This window comes from Anoplolepis gracilipes, chromosome 12 (genome assembly GCF_047496725.1).
Source record: "Anoplolepis gracilipes chromosome 12, ASM4749672v1, whole genome shotgun sequence".
NCBI lineage: Eukaryota > Metazoa > Arthropoda > Insecta > Hymenoptera > Formicidae > Anoplolepis > Anoplolepis gracilipes.
This window is the reverse complement of record NC_132981.1, coordinates 731,374-750,040: the sequence shown is the minus strand read 5'-3', so window position 1 is coordinate 750,040 and position 18,667 is coordinate 731,374. Positions and strand designations below refer to the sequence as shown.

General features: G+C 37.5%; 1 protein-coding gene across 1 annotated transcript; it reads left to right on the top strand.

The window, feature by feature from the left end:
• The first annotated feature begins 781 nt into the window (after window positions 1–781).
• On the top strand, window positions 782–18,266 carry LOC140671999 (uncharacterized). Its single transcript, XM_072903793.1, has 6 exons — window positions 782–853; window positions 1,182–1,273; window positions 2,151–2,633; window positions 3,342–4,174; window positions 17,061–17,648; window positions 17,864–18,266. Exons 3-6 carry the CDS (start codon window positions 2,391–2,393, stop codon window positions 18,264–18,266), a joined length of 2,067 nt encoding a protein of 688 aa, XP_072759894.1. The 5' UTR covers window positions 782–853; window positions 1,182–1,273; window positions 2,151–2,390.
• Window positions 18,267–18,667: the final 401 nt, after the last annotated feature.

Genomic DNA, 18,667 nt, shown 5'->3' with positions numbered 1-18,667 from the left:
GAAACAGTCAAAACGCGTAAATCTTGTTGAACATGTAACGCTGTGCGCAGCACATAATACGCAGTCATTTGCGTGCGTTAGTCCTATGTCCTACCACATTCAGCGAGCAGCATTGTGATATCTCCGAACGGATAAGAACATTCTGTATGTCTCGGCAATTTTTCAGTTTTCTTCAGTTAGTTATAGTCCCAGATAGGAAGGCATGCAGAAAAATTTTCGTATTATTTTAATTTTAAAATGTAATGTGTAACATACTATACTATAACTCTAAATTAAAATTTTGAAATTACTGATCCTAAATTTAATTATTGTAACATGTAGTGATCTTTGTGAAATTGACACCTAAAATAGATGCTAATATAATTGTAATATTAGCAAGAAATATTTAGCACAATTATTGCTGAATACATTTTAGAAACTAATTTTGTAATTATTGTGAAAATTGTTACAGCATAAAATTGTACAATTATTATCCAAACATTCTTAAACAAAAATTTCACATAGAAATTTGAAATAGCATGCATAAAATAAATAAACTATTTCAATATCATTTATTAAATAGAAATTAAAGAAACATAAAGTTACAATTATTGCGGCATTTTATAAAAGTCGACTATCAGCGTTGATCGCGTCGTTCTATCCTTGTTTATCTTTCAGCGAGTGACGAGGATAGAATGACTTTGTCAGCGTTGATAGCGTCTTCCCGAACGTCACGTTAGTCTCTCTCCTTCTCTACCGCTACCGTTGCGTGTCCGTTCCGGTTTATTCTGAAAGGAAATATCAACAAAGTAGTGTCATGATTCGTGATCTATAGTGATTTTATAAGTGCTTTTGCATTAATACTATTTAGCAGGTAAGCTGTGTAATATACATATATATTATTAATCTTTATTCCTTACACATATATATGTGTATGTGTAACCTTCGACAATTAAAGATTGGGCGTCCGAACTGCAATATAAGAATATTGTCTGTCGGCCACGAGACCTTTGTTCTCGGCGGTGACGCATTTCGGAAAATTGTTTTGTGCAGAAAATACAAAATACGCTAACATGATGAAAGCTTTCGTTATAATCCAATAAAAGTAAAAATATTTTATTAGACCATTATTTATTATTGTACAAGAAGACGAAGAACAAGGCATTATTGGATTCTAAAATTGGTTTCACGATTGGTTTCAGAAATCTGACAGTAAAAAAAGGTGACTACCTAATATAGATCGATAGAGAAAGAAAAGCAAGAAGTTAATTATGTCCTGCCTCTTGTCTGCACTGTAAGTATGGTCAACGCAAGATGTTAATTTTTCTATATATATATAATATTCAAAAACAACACATTAGCTATAATTATAAAAATTTGATAAAACATTAATTAATAAGAATAATTACACAGTGAAATATAGTCGATCAGAACAAAAAAATCATAACTCCAATTTTATTAAAAATTATCAAGTGAGTCTCAGAGAAATTTAAAGAGAGGGAGAGAGAGAGAGAGAGAGAGAGAGAAAGTGTACTAATATTTTTATGAAAGAATGCAAGGACTTAGTGAAATGACATATACTTGACATATAATTTTAAAACAATGCTTTATGTGGTTTAAATCTGTGTATTTAAATACATACACATATAACTATCTTGTGTTTCAAGTTTGAAATGTGTATATATAAAGATAATGTTTGCAAGAAATAACATATATATAAAAACAAGAAACTAACGCTTTTACTGCACGATTATTAATAATAGATAAGTTTTATAAAATATTGTTTTAAAATTATAAGTCAAGGCCTTAGCAGAATGGTTGACTTATATAATTTCAAGGCATTGTTTTATAAAATATTTGTCTATTATTAGGAATTGTTACTTGTTTTTTATGTGTTTTTGTACATATGTTATTCCTTACAAACATTGTCTTTGTATACATCGACACAGGCGACAGCGCGGACCATAAAGAGTGCCGAAATTGAACCAAGCTCTCTCATTGGTTCTAACTCGCTGCCTGCCGTTAAGCTGCGTCTACACTATATAACAAAACACTGTTATATAACAAATTTGTTTTTATCTTTGTTGTACAACTTGTTATATAATTTGTTATTGGATTATACTATTGTTGTAAAAATAATTTTATGTAACAAGTTGTAAAACATTTTTCAGTTTAGTATTGACGTCTCAGTATTTGATAATGGCGTCAAACGTAGAGGAAACAATTCTCGCAGCAGCAAATTGTGTAATTTTGACAACATATTAGGACTAAACGACTAATCTGGATGCGGCCATCATTAAAAGCTCGAGAAAAATAGTGTTACAACTCTTCTAACAGATCTTGAAAGAGATGACAGAGATCTATTGACCGGAGAAATTCGATGTGACGGTAGTTTCAAAAACTTTGCTAGGATGACAAATTCTAATTTTGAATATCTCATAAACAAAATCGGCCACAAGATAGGTAGAAAGGACACAACATTTCGAGATGCAATACCAGTAAAAGAAAGACTAACAGTTACATTAAGGTTTTTAGCTAGTGGAGATTCATACCAAAGTTTAAGTTTTTTGTCCAAAATATCTAAGCAGAGTATTTCAAACATTGTGCCAGAAGTATGCAAAGCTATCATTGACTTTTTGAAGGATCAAATCAAAGTAAGTACAAGACAATCCTTTTAAATTATTTTATTTAGATATTATTTAGATAAACTATTTTATTTAATAACAATAGAATGACTCAACTCTATTTTATTCAGATTGATAGATATAAAATAAACTTATAAATAACAGTAAGTCAATATAATGTCTTATAAATCAAAGTAAGTTTTATAAATTCATTAAAACGTTTTCAAATTCAACGTTATTTCCATCATTTTCTGTATTCCATGAATGATTTGAGGGAACTGATGTAGCATTAAATGAGATAGGTGTCGATGTACCAGAGAATGTAGCTGGACTAGATGTGCTATTTGATGCTTGCTCGTCATTTATCTCAGCTCGATAGAGAAATCTACTTATCTCAAATTTTGTGTGGCTTTGAATTGATCTGCTCTTTAGATTTCGCAAAGAATTCGCAACATGTTCCCCAAACACATCAAACTCATCTCGTTTCTTCACGTTACTTGATAGCTGTTTCATTACTGCATACGCTTCTTCAGACATCTTGTCTACTTTTCTCTTGGTGCTTTTAACTTTGGATTTGTGAGGAATGCTTTTGTCTACAGTTTTTTGTTGACAGCTTTCTGTGTCATCTTGCACTTGATATAACTCATTTAATAATTGTCCATCATTCTAAAAACAAATGAAAATAAGTATATTTTTAAAACAACTATATTTTTAAAATAAATCGAATTCTTTTTTCAGATGCCTAATTCTCAAGAAGAACGGCTAGCAGTTGCAAGTGATTTTTACAAGAAGTGGAATTTTCCCCACTGTTGTGGCAGTATTGATGGCAAACATATATGCTTACAAGCTCCAATAAAAAGTGGCAGCGACTATTTTAATTATAAGGGATTTTTTAGTATTGTACTTTTAGCTATAGTCGATGCTAAGTACTGCTTTACATTTATAAATGTAGGATGTCAAGGACGTTTGTCTGATGGTGGTGTATTTGCGAGTACAAAATTTAAAGAGCTGCTTGAAACGTCATCTTTGAATTTGCCACCAATGAGAGTTCTACCTAGAAGAACGTCGCTGACACCTTTTGTATTTGTAGCTGATGATGCATTTCCTTTACAACCACATATTATGAAACCCTTCCCAGGTGCTCAACCTAAAGGTTCACTAGAGCGAATTTACAACGGCAGACACAACAGAGCAAGGCGTATCGTAGAAAATGTGTTTGGCATTATATCTACTGTGTTCAGAGTCTTAAGAAAACCAATGCTTCTTGAACCTGAGAAGGCAGAAAAAGTGATTCTAGCATGTGCTTATCTCCACAACTTCTTGCGGAAGAGTCAGTCGTTTTCATCGTACTGCCCACCAGGAACCTTTGACTCAGAAGACACAGTCACCGGTGAATTAATACCTGGCGAATGGAGAGTTATAGGCCAACCAAACGACACTTTATTAAAACTTAAAAGGATTTCAAGGAAAGCTAGTGTGCTTGGTAAACATATAAGAGAAGAATTTTCTTTGTTCTTTTTGAGTGAAGAGGAAAAGTACTGTGGCAGAATAATTATTAAAATTTCGAATTTGTATTTTAAATGTTTATTTAAATGTTTATTGAAAAAAAATATTTAAATATTTATTTAATTAAGGCCAAGTCACACTTAGAACGTATTGTTCTGTTGCGACAAAAATTTGAAGTTGAAATTTTGGCATTTTCATATATTGTACATTACTTTATTTTCAGGTAAAATCATTGATAATATTGGAAAAATTTAGAAAAAAAAATTTTATCAGTTTAACATTAACGAACTGTAACGTTTTTAATTGTGACACATGAAAAATAAAAACGGAATAAAACAACATGACACGTTTTAATTGTGATCCAGGATTTACCATTCCTACTTATTTTTATTACTGTGTAATTTGTAACGTACATATATATATCTATATACAGGGTGTCCGATAATAATTGTCCAATCTTTTATGGGTAGATAGAGCAAGTCAAACCGAATAGTAAAGTCCTTTATCATTTTGCGATCTTCGTAATAATTACCGAGAAATTAATTAACAAAGATTGACAAATCCGAGCGAGTACAAGCGCGCTGCAAAAAAGATGGCGAGAAGGACGACCCACCACTAGGCCGGTCGCTAAATAATAACCGCTAATCTATTATTCTTATCAACGCTTCTCGTCTGCCCCTGGTAACCGCGAGACAATGGCGCCTATTTACGCCGCGCGCGCTTAGCGACCGTCCTTAGGGCCGTCCTTCTCGCCATCTTTTTTGCAGCCGGCTGATACTCGCGCCGGATTTGCCGATCTTTGTAAATTAATTTCTCAATAATTATTCTGAAAATCGCAAAATGGTATAGGACTTTACTATTCGGTTTGACTTGCTCTATCTGCCCATGAAAGGTTGGGCGATTATTATCGGACACCCTGTATATATATATATTATATATATATATTTTTTTCATTTTATATTTTATATATAATTATATATAAAAATATATATATATATATGTATTTATGAAAATAAATAAAAAAAGAGAGAAAATAAATAGAGTTTTTAATTTACTTTAAATTAATATTTAATATTAATATATGTATAATTTAATCATTAATATTTAAAAAAATTTTATGAAGATATCTAAATTTTTGTAATATTACGCAGCATAACGTTATCTTCCCTAAATTAGTTACATTTTTATATAAGTATTGTAAATTTACAGTTAAATGCTCGTTGGTTCATTTGTGACAAACCATGAATTCGATCAGATATCGATATTGTGTTATAAACCCGGTAAAAAATTTTTATATATAATCAGACAAAAATAGTCGTATCTAATTATACAAATTTATATACGAAATTTGTCCATTTTATATATAATTATATATAATTATTAATAATTATACATAAAATGTTGCAGGCATTGTGTATAAGTATGTATAAGCTTACATATACATAATTCTAATTGTAGCTATCAATCCATTTATATATAAATATACGTAACGTTTCATACGGTGTCATCTATAATAATTATACATATTTTTACACAATTGTGTTGAATCCTGTATTATAATATTCAATTCTGCATAACTATACATAAGAAATTTTTTATAGGAAATTTAAAATTTGAGTTTTGTAATAATACAATTACGAAAAATATTTTATATCACGAATTATCATTTCTACACATTTATTTATATATAATTATAAATTTAATTACAAACGGGTGCAAGTTTACAATTACTGTTCTAGTGAATTTCAAAATTACTCATAATGATACATGTATATATATTTTTCACCAAATTTTTTTACATAAATAGAAAAAAAAATTACGCAATCATAAATAAATTAATATTTAATTAGAATAATCATATGTTTTTTTGCTATATATGAAACCGAACTTCTAATATTAATATAATATAATTATAATTTTACGAATGCCGGCATTCGATGCGCAGGGTTCAGCCACGTTTCTTGAAGGAATAAGAAAGAAAGCATGATATAAGTGCGAGAGCGAACGAGACGCATATAGAGACAACGCGGTGTCCTATAGCTCTCTCGCTCATTCCTTCTGCATTCATGCGTAGAGTGAGTGAGGCAGTGCTACAGGACACCACTAATCGGCATTGTCATGCTTTTTCTCTCGATCGTGCGGCTTGCGCTAAGGATGCAACATCGGATTGCCTCCCACTTTTTTCTCCTCCGCTGCATGAACTCCGCCGCGCTTCAAGTGACACGTACGTACACGCTGCATGTGTATGTGATGCTCTCGGTTGTCATACACGTACGTACATACACATTTACCGACGGACACCATTTATGCCGGTGCGTGTGCCCGTACAGTAACGACAATCTGTTATTTATAAATCTGCGTTTTAGTAACATATGCGGGAGAGTCTCATTTGATCACGTTGTTATTGACCACAGATACTTTTGATCACGTTGCATTTAACCACATTGCTTTTGATCACGTTGCATTTGACTACGTTACGATTGACCACGCGTTGCATTTGACCACCTTGCGATTGACCACGCGTCGCAATTGACCACGTTGCGATTGACGACGTGGGTTTGCAACTTTCTACGCGAAACGAGGTGAACAGGATGGGTGCGAGAGGAGGAGGACCGGAGGCTCCCCCTTGCATCCTTGCGTGTGTGTGTGTGTGTGTGTGTGTGTGGTCAATATTTACGTGATCAATCGCGACGTGGTCAATTGCAACGTGGTCAATTGCAACGCGTGGTCAATCGCAACGTGATCAAATGCAACGCGTCGTCAAATGCAACGTGGTCAAAAGTATCTGTGGTCAATAACAACGTGGTCAAATGACTCCCACTCACACAGGCGCATATACTTTAGTTTCGTCCCGTGTTACTATTGTAAGCGCGACAAAAATTGTAACGATAAAATAGCGATCGATCCCCCTAATCTGTCAACGCCGAAAATCTCTTGGTTTTTACCTTGAAAGTCAAAAATTGAGAGAAGGAGCAGCAGTCAGCCAAAAACAGTCGAAGAGCAAACACGTGTGAGTTAGCGAAGGACCGTCTATCTCGAAAGATAGTGAGTGAAGGACTGCTTCACTTATTTAAAGTTTGCGAAAGTGTATAAATCACGGAATATCTTGATTTACTTTTATTTTATATTTTTTTGTAGTGCAATATCGTGTGTTAAATATATATATGTGTTTTTTTTTTGTTAAACAAAGATCTCATTTACATATAGACCAGCCATCCTAACAGTATTGCTAACAGTCTTACACTATCTCATGAAACGCTGTACGACGAATTGATCTAAAGTGAAGGTTTCGGGCTGAAAATCGAATTTTCAGCCCGATATTTCTCGCTTTTGTCATTTTTATTTACTCTCTCTTTGAATAATAATAAATTTTTTATATTACTGAAATTTATCAACTGTGAATTTTGATAATTTAGGTTTATACCCTTCATTTTACAACATTCACGTGATCGCCCGTCTGGCATACGAACAACGTAGGCATAAAATTTTGGGCCGCCAGACACAAATGCTTCAATATAACTACCACGGCCGTAGCTTTCGAGTTCATCCGTCATGTCGCCCAAAAAATTTTCCGTACGCGGTTCATATTCATTTTGGTCACTGCTGTTCATGTAAATACATGAATCAGTATCGTAATATAAAACGTGACGATTTAATCACTCTAAATACGAATATAATTTTAAACGTGCCTGTGCTGTCGTGTACGCTGCTATCACTACATTTGTTAACGGGGAGAGAACAACGGATTCTTGTCACAATCGCCAGGAAACATATATTACATCGTTGTTTACAGGTAATATATCGGTTATCTCATGCTCGATGCTCATTAATAAAGTTACGAAACGATGTCGCGTTTTCTGATTACTTCTGTCTTTGGCAAATTAGAACGCTGGCCGAATTTTCTTCAAAATGAATTTAAACATAGTTTCGCGACCGAACGTAAACCAGAATGTCGAGCAATGTTGCGCTTATCGAGAACGATACCTTCGGTTTTTTCGTATTCCCGTAAGTATTGTTCTTTCGTTACATCGTCGTTTTCTCCGCATTCGCTCGGCCATTCACTGGCTTCTTGTTTGAGCTGTAAAAAGGTATTTATATATTCGAAAAACATTCCGCTTTTTCGTTTTGCGTGATCGAATTGGCTGACTTTATATTGCCAAATTTCGCTTACGATCGTTACGATATAACCCTTCTCGACAACCTTATGTAATTCGCATGACACCCATGTACCCATGAATTCGCGTTCGTAAGCGTTTTCATGCATACACTCCGCTTGTGAAAATGTTTCATAGCAACTGCGACATAAAGCAAAAAGTAATTTTCCGCGTACGCGATACGGGAGTACCGGGTGGAATACATCACGCGGCGGAAGTACTGTACATCGAATAAGACCTTTAAGAGAGTCAAAATTATAATTCGGTGGCGTACCGATTAAAGCGGAACATTCATCCCCGACATAAATATCGGGATGGCCAATTGGAAAAGCGCCCGTCTTTAAAACAAACGAGTACAAAGAACACACGTCCACGTAACATTTTTTCTCTGTACCTGTAATTTCATATCGTGTCACGATATTACCCGTGCGACCGCCGAAAAATGCTTCGCGAGAATCGAAGCGGAGGCGTTTCCACTAACGAATACTTTTCTAGATATTTAAACATCTCTCAATTATCGTGCATTTCTCGGTTGAAATTCCCACTTTTCAGTCAACATTTATCCGCGCTGACGAAGCCGCCACGAGATCGCGAGAGTTCGCTCGTAACGCGATTCGATTGTATCTTTACGATCTGATGTCGAAAGGGAGGGTGACACCCGTTTGGACACGGAACGATTGGACACGTAGTATTGGACATGTTCAGATTGGACACCGCACGATTGGACACTGAACGATTGAACACTGAACGATTGGACACTGAACGATTGGACATTAAACGATTGGACACCGCACGATTGGACACCGTACATGGAAACTTTATCTTGATATATATTTTCAATATTTTCATAATACACACACACACACACACACACGAGAGGGGGGTACAAGGGGGACCTCCGGCCCTCCCCCTCCCGCACCCACCTCATCCACCTCGCTTCGTGTGGAAAGTTGCAAATCCATGTAAACTTTGCTATGTCTTGCAATGTACATGCGAAGCGAGATGTCCAATCGTGCAAAGTATATGTCCAATCGTGCAGTGTCCAAACAGAATCCTCCCGAAAGAGATCTATCGTGAATTAAAGGAAAACAAGATGGATATCCGTGTCAAAAACAACCGTGAAACTGTAATACATGACGTTGTGACACTCCCGCATCAGACGTTTCATAATATCCATCAACGAGCGTACCCTTGCTCGTGCGATATTCGCGTGCTCGCTCTGCGTGGTTTATAGGATGACCGAGCTCGCGCACCATCCATACCAACCACTGTAAAACTTTACGCGAATAATTGCTCGCTTTTTTATAACCGCCCGTAGAAATGACGCCTATCGTATTCGATCGCAAAAAATTTTTTTCGAAAAATTGTCATGCACGTCGAAGCAATAGTTGTGCATTCCTCGAATAAGCATACATTTCCGCGATCTATAAAAATTTTTCTAAATGCCATGCACGCGCGTCGAAGTATATCTATGTCTGTTCAACAGTAATTTACTATTTCGCGTTGGAAATCAAATACAATATTTTTCTGCGTCATTGCTGCATGCCATGCAAGAAAACGCTCGCGCTCATCCGATTTCATCGTTTTCGGAGAATAATAATGCGGGGGATCGACATACGATTCATTTTCGATAGTATTGAATAAATGCGGAAAAATGTCTTTATCCGCTGTATCCTGTAGACTAAAAGCTTTAGAGTAATTTGGATAATCGCATCGACATATAATGCTATCGATAAATTTCGTATGTCTTACCGTTAATACTACAATTTTCGACCCGTTTAAAATTATTTTCGGCTCTATATTATTACACTGTTCTACGATATAATGTAAAATAAATTGTGCGTCGAACGCTTTCGCATTATGCGCTATGCAAATAAGCCGTCTAAAGTATTTTGTCGGTCGCGTTGCAAAATCTACAAATTGTTTCACCGGACCGTGTTGAATACGAATTCGCGTACCCCGCACCAACGACATCGCACGGACATGTCTTCTTTATCAGCGCACGTCTCGCAAATCTGTTGCGCTACGCAATGGGAACGTGTTTTTTTACGGACGATGTACCTTCGAGCATCTCGTCCTGCCGCGTTTCGAAATCATAAAATATAACAGCTACGCGATTTTTTTTACGTTTGTTCGTCTCTTCGTCATTAATCTCACCGTTTTCCTCCGCCGCGCGTATATCGGCTGTCGACATCAAAGACGACAGTTCGTCAGTCGAGTGTTACGTCTAAGCGGGGTCGCGGCTCCTAAGAGTACTTGGACCACCTGACCGGGTCGCTTATTTCAGAAGCTGAGCTTCTAGGGATGCCCACGACTAAGGCTATCCGGACGATGAATATTCTCCCTTGAAGGCGATGTATGAGGTGATATGATGGCACGACGCGTTTTTTATTATCGGCGATGGTGTTACCAGCTGTAGTATTAGTGATGATATAGCACCGGCGAAAGCGGCAATTATTGATTAAGGGAAGTCTCGTAGTATAAATCCCTCGGGGATGGTTCAACTAACGAATACCTTGATTGGGTCCGCTAACGAATGGTAGAAAATATTTTTATCTCTTAGATCTCGGAGGAAGTCGGCGTAGGCACTGATACACCTTTCGCAGTCAAACAGAAAAAACTCCGCTAGATTACGAGAACATGCAGTGCAATATACACTGGTGTAACGCGCTGTCGATGACAAGGTGAGCGTTGAAGTACGCGTAAGAGTTCTTATTGATACTATCCGAGTTCACAAAACAAAAGGCGCAATACGGGATCAGTTCCGATTTATGAGCGAACCCGGAGATATAAGCGCAGCGAACGTTCTCTAGTCAGTGGCGTGCTTCAACGGCTGGAGGGGAGGGGTGTCCCTCCTGAACAGAGCGCGGACGTCCGTAGCACATGTGTTCTTAATTGTTTATAATTTTTTATTATTATTATTCATACAAAATGTTACTGCTATTCGCTGCCGGGAGAGTAGGGGTAACTAGATCTACAAAAATTTCTAATAACGGTGGGAAGGTTTCTTGTATTTATTTAGATTTTGTAATGATCCACCTTCTCCGACGTCTCGGACAAGCTCGTCGGTTCCAGGATTCGGGAGAAGGACAGGTACGGCGGGTGATAGACTCCCTTTCTTATGTCGTGCTTAGACGCGTTTATTATATTCGTACATTTATGCGTGGACACGGTATTTTACAGTCGCTGGCGGGGAAATATGTACAAGGGGCGGTATATACAAGGTGATCCCGCGTGAGGCCGTCGATGTTTGTCCTGATGACGCTGGTCCGGTCAGGGGCGTCCTGGTGGCGGACGACTTGGCGGCTCGGTCTGTGGCGTTCTGATGGCGGATGGTTCTCTTTCTCGTGTCGCCCGAAGACGGACGGATTGATAGGTGTCGCCCGGAAACGAGCGGTTTGTTTGTGGGCGTCCGGAAACGGATGGTTTCTAACTCCTGTAAGGGGCTGGGGCCGGAGACGTCCGGTCGGATCAACGAGGATTCCCGTTGTCCGGAGGATGGTTGGTAATGCCGGAGGCCGGGGATGCCCGGTCGGATCGACGAGAACTCCCGTTGTCCGGAGTAGTCCTGTTACTGAGGCGGGTCTAACTCGTCTCACTTCAGTCGAGTCTGAGTTTGAGGCGAGGCGAGCCTGAGTTTATTTTAAATGATTATAAAACGAGGTGAGGCGAGTCTTAAACGAGTTAAGCCTAAATGAGGCGAGTTAACTCGCGAGGCAACTCAATAAAGTTAAAATGTTTAATTGAGTTTAAATTTATAGTTTAAATTTAGTTTTTAATATTTACACTCATTTTCTTTTTATAGTTAACCTATAAATAGTGAGAGCGCCGGCGGCGCGGTTTAAGTACATACATAAAAGATTAAACACAAGTAAATCTAAATAATAAATAATAAATAATAAAAATATTTTATAAATAAAAGTAAATGTGCATATTAGAGGTGATTCATTAATTTCAATGATCTGAAAGTATGTTTTGGAGGAAAATCACTGACAATATTGTTAAAAATATTAAGTGTATCGTGTTTAGTACAAGATGCAATCAGCGATTTTTCGTTTATAACATATACTTCTAAATTATTGAAATCGATGAAATTTCGCCTCTAACTCAGATAAGAAAACATGCAAAAAAACTTTAGCATTATTTTGATTTAAAAATGTATAATAAAATGCGATATATTATATTAAAATTCTAAATTTAAATTTTGAAATCATTGAGTCTAAATTTAATTATTGTAAGTAATGTAGTAATTTTTGTAAAAATAACACGTTATATAAATGCTAATTATAGTATTAGCAACAATTATCTTAGCATTTATTACTAAATATATTTTAGAAACTTGTGATTATTATGAAAATTGTTCAGCATAAAATCATACAATTATTATTCAAATATTCTTAAATGAAAATTTTGCAAAGAAACTTGAAGATACATGCATTAAACACACACACACACACACACACACACACACACACACACACACACACACACACACACACACACACACACACACACACACACACACACACACACACACACACACACACACACACACACACACACACACACACACACACACACACACACACACACACACACACACACACACACACACACACACACACACACACACACACACACACACACACACACACACACACACACACACACACACACACACACACACACACACACACACACACACACACACACACACACACACACACACACACACACACACACACACACACACACACACACACACACACACACACACACACACACACACACACACACACACACACACACACACACACACACACACACACACACACACACACACACACACACACACACACACACACACACACACACACACACACACACACACACACACACACACACACACACACACACACACACACACACACACACACACACACACACACACACACACACACACACACACACACACACACACACACACACACACACACACACACACACACACACACACACACACACACACACACACACACACACACACACACACACACACACACACACACACACACACACACACACACACACACACACACACACACACACACACACACACACACACACACACACACACACACACACACACACACACACACACACACACACACACACACACACACACACACACACACACACACACACACACACACACACACACACACACACACACACACACACACACACACACACACACACACACACACACACACACACACACACACACACACACACACACACACACACACACGCACACTCTCTCTCACATTTACAAATATATATATATATATATATATATATATATATATAGGTATATACTCTTTCAAAATTATTTATAAACAATTTTTCTTACAATTTTCTCAATATTTATAACTTACAATTAAAAAATTATTTTTTAGCAAAAAATGTGTTTTGCAGAATCACCTTACAACATTTATTAAGAAACTTTTTTATCTGAGTATATGCGAAACTCTCTTATCTCGGTATATATATATATTTAAAAAATAAATATACATATATTTAAATAAATATATGTATATTGAAAGTAAATAAATAATATTTGTTATATTTAGTGTCACAAACTTCAAAAGATGAGAGAAATGAAGTTGACAATCAGGATGAACAATCAAGAAATTATTCGAAAAGGAAATTAACATCTTATGTACACAATCATTTCTCTTGTAAATTAATCTTGGGGACTACATTTTATATTTGCAAATATTGCAATATTCAATATAAAAAATCTGGAGGAGTTACAACGACAATGAAGAAACATTTAAAGACAAAACATCCAAATATTTTCACTAATAATGATAATAATAATGATCTCATTATTGAAGCAACAAACTCTTGTGACGAACATGCGTATCCCTTAAATAATGACACACTATTTAGACAAATGTTAACAAAATTTATAGCTCTGAGTAATCAGCCGTTTTCTATTGTAAATGAAAAAGCCTTTCAAGATTTATTAAAAACACTCAAACCAACAATAAATATTCCATTGAGAGGAACTATTCGGAAGGTCATAACTGAAATGTTTATTCAAGAAAAATAGTTGGTAAAACAATAGTGTCTCTCAATACCTGGAAAATTGTCTTTTATTGTAGATTGTTGGACTTCAAAAAATCAATGGCCGTTTCAAGACATAATTGTACAAGGAATTAATGAAGATTGGGAATTATTTACTCTTCCTTTAGATTTAACAATTTTAGAAGGTCCTCATACAGGACAAAACCTAGCAAAATCTTTTGTAAGCGTATTAGAAAACTTTCAGCTTCTTGACAAGATACAATCAATTACAACTGACTGTTACGGCTGTGAAGCCTATCGGCTCCACGTTTTTCCTCCCACGAAATGAACAATAATCGTCCGATCGGTCACAAAAAACGGGTCGCGCAATAAAAAAGAACCGTTATTATCAAATAATGTTTAGATCTACTAAAAACGATATCTAAACAAATACCGGAAGGGATTAATAACGAAATCCTCTAAACAACGAAACAGACAAACACAGCTGCATAATCTTAAGAAAGAAACAAATAATGCCGCTACGCACTGTCGGCTCCACGTTTTTCCTCCCACGAAAATGAAGCAATAATCGCCCGACTAATCATAAAAGGGATCGCGCGACGAAAAATATTTTAAAACATTGGAATCGATGTTCAAAGGAAACGACCGGAAAGAATCGATAGTGAGATCCTCTAAATGAATAAATCAACAAACACAGCTGCATAATCCTAAGAAAGAAACAAATAATGCCGCTACGCACTGTCGGCTCCACGTCTTTACCTTCTATAAAGATAAAGCAATAATTGCCCGACCAGTCATAAGAGGGCCGCGGAACGAAAAATGTTTTAAACATTGAAATCGATGTTCAAAGAAATGACCAAAAAATACCGAAAGCGAGATCCCCTAAATAAATAATGGATAAAAACAGCCGCATAATCCCAGGAGATAACCAAATGAAGAATCTCCAAATTTCCTAAGAGGCCGTACAGAGCCCACCAATCAGCAACAATCAAAAATAAGGAGGAGAAGGATTTCACCGAACGACAGCTTTTACACGTCAAAATCTCAAAAATACTCCCGCCCAAATTGTTAACACGTCCTCAAAATTTAATATAAAAAGGGAAGACTCGCGCATTACGATCATTCCAAAATTTAAAATCAGTTGACAGTACATCAGATTCATTTCGGTCGTTCGCTGACTCAAGCAATTCGTCTACGTCTCAAAAACTATTAGAGTCAGTGCTCAACAAGACCACCCGCCAAGTAAGACCATAACTACATCAGCAGCTAAAACGCAACCAATCTGTCTAAGTAGTAAGTTTAATTTCCTTCTCTTTTGTTTTTTTTTACATCGTTTCCTTTCCCCTTTATTCAACCCTGCTCTTTATTTAAAGTGCCTAAAATCGCGCCGACCCGCCGATTCTCGCGTGCAACCGAGACCATAGATCGGACGACACGACCGTGTGCAAAATCGCGCCGTAACATACATAACACTTTTCGCAAATTTTTATTATTATATTTTTTTTTCTTATTATAAACTATTGTAACAAATACCAACCAGAATAAAATCTTTAGAATCGCACTCGTTCCCCTTCTTTTCTGGTTGATGACCTCCGTACTTTTGTTTTTACGCAGTTTCTTTACGCATCAATATTCGCGCATGGCTCTCATTGCCTAGTATATCTCATCATGTTTGTAAATATTGGAGCCTTATATATTTTCAAATTATTAAATATCAATAAAGTTGTATGTATAATGGTAGGGATCAATTGAATAAATGTTAATTTAAAAATTAAATGATCGGTAAACTTATTTAGCTCCCTCACTCCCTCCACGCGAAAGATCACACAAGGTCTCGTCCCGCGTAAAAGAGATTCGATTCTCTTACCAAAAAGGGACCACCGAGAGAGAGCGTTCGCATAACAGAGTAATAACGACACCCGTCGTTTACCTGTTTGCTAACCTGCAGTTCGCTCGACCAAGTCACTCGTCGATAAGACTTTTGACATCGGAACAGTTCCTGTTACGCCCTTCCTCTGACCCATCCTTTCTACGGGCCTGGACGTAACAGACAATGCCGCAAATATGAATTCTTTTTTGATTGGTTACAAGTGAAATTAGAAAAGAAGAACATTACATTTGATATAATCAACAATCGTGTACGATGCTTAGCTCATATCATTAATCTTTCTTGTCAAAGCGCAATTGATAAACTTAAAAGTAAAAATCACGATGTGAACAATCTTGATGATTCAGAAGATTATAATCGAAATTTGTCCGTATTAACTAAATTAAAGAAGTATTCAATATTTTTAATAAGAAGTTCACCACAAAGGAGAGAACAATTTAGATTCCAGTGTGCATCAATGAAAATAGAACCAAAGGAACTTATTCTTGATGTTAAGACTCGTTGAAACTGCACATATTTAATGATGGAAAGAACTTTACAATTTAAAGAACCCTTGGATAATGTACTATTCAATGATAGAAAATTATCAACTTGGCAACTAAATGAAAATGAATGAGAAATGGTAAAACTAATGATTGAATTCCTAAAAGTAAATTTAAATTAATTTTCATATTTTACACATTTTTTTATTACTCACGCCAGTATTAATTTAGCTTTAATTATTTTTCAGCCATTTAAAGTCATTACTGAGATGATCTCAGTTCAAAATCTGCCAACTATCTCATTCTGTACTGTTATTTATTCTACTCTTTTTAGACATTTAAAAAAATATATCGTTGATGAGAAAAGAAATTTGAAAGGAATTGATAGGGAGACTGGTGAAGTATATCCTCAGTGGCTTCAAGAAGCAGCATTATTGGCTTATAAGAAACTTGATAATTACTATCCAACATCTGATGGTTTAGCATATATCATTGGTATTGTTCTCGACCCAAGGTGTAAATTGGAATGGTTCCAGTCGGTATTCAATGACAAAATTATGACCAATTATTGCAAACAGATTACGAAATATTGGGAATCTAATTATAAGTGTGGCGGCCACAAGCCACCACAAGCGCCTGCAAAAGCGCTCGCCGCACTACGCGCGAGCGCCCGCACGAAAAACTCGTTGCGCGGAGCACCGCTACGTGGCGCAAGCACGCGAGGATCAAATCCACGCGAACGTCCGCGCGCAAAACTCGTAACGCGGAGCGCCGCTACGCGGCGCAAGTACGCAAGAGGCAAACCACGAGCAGAATCTAGCGTGCAGCATATAAGAGCCGACGCCCATACGCCTCGGAAGCACGTCTCGCTCTGCGTAGCCACATATTACGCAGAAGGCGCGCATTTTGAACCAGCATATCAGTACGAAGGAGCCGAATTCCAAAGCCGCTGCTCACGCCCCGTTCACCAGGGCCGATAAGAGAGCTCCGGGCGCCTAAGAATTTGCCAACATCGCCGCCACGAAGGGTGAACTTCACCCTTAGGCCGTGGAAGCTGACACCGATCGACCTGCCTCCGCTGCGACGGACTCGACCACCGAGGAGCTTGCTACACCCGTGAGATCTACGGGTGAGGAGGTATACCTCATCTTTGCAAGCGTGGGAGGTTCCCGAGCACCTTTCGCCGCTGCCGCCATTACCTCAACGGCCAGACACACAGGAGCAGGCCACACAGACAACCAGCACAAGGACTATAAGTACGAGGACGCAGTGCCGAGTTGCCAGTACGGAGCAAGCCGTACAACACTACACGTCTACGAGCAACAAGGCCTGCCAGTACGAGAGTGGCAGCGAGCAGGAGGTTACCACCCGGGAGCACGGCACCCAAACGAAGCCCAAGAAGCCACGGAAGACTAAGGGAAGCGGGCGGAGACAACAAAGTTCCAAGACGGACGAGAATAATAACCTCACCGACCGTTGGGGGCCAGCGAAGACTACGAAGACACAGCCCCCAATCACCTGGTGCCTGTTGCGTCGATAGGCGCACAAACGGCCCTTTTCAGGGCCACCACAAAGAAACACACGCACACTACACATTGTAAATAAACATATCAACATCCATGTAAATAGTCACACAGAATAAACCATCATCAAAGGAAAACACGCACTGCGTCTCGTACACTTTCCCCACGCCTCTTCCTCTGCGACTACCAAGCGAACGAACACGAAGGCGGGACGATACGTACTACCCGCCATAATAAGAAAACAAAATATATGGAAACATCTTCCTCGGATGAAAGTACTAAGGATGATTTTTTTTGCAACTCTATAATTATAATAAAAAGAATAAGTCAAACATGAAAGATGACCTTGAACGATATTTAGAAGAGCCAACTGTTACTCCATATCAAATGCAAGATGGATTACTTGGTTGGTGGAAGA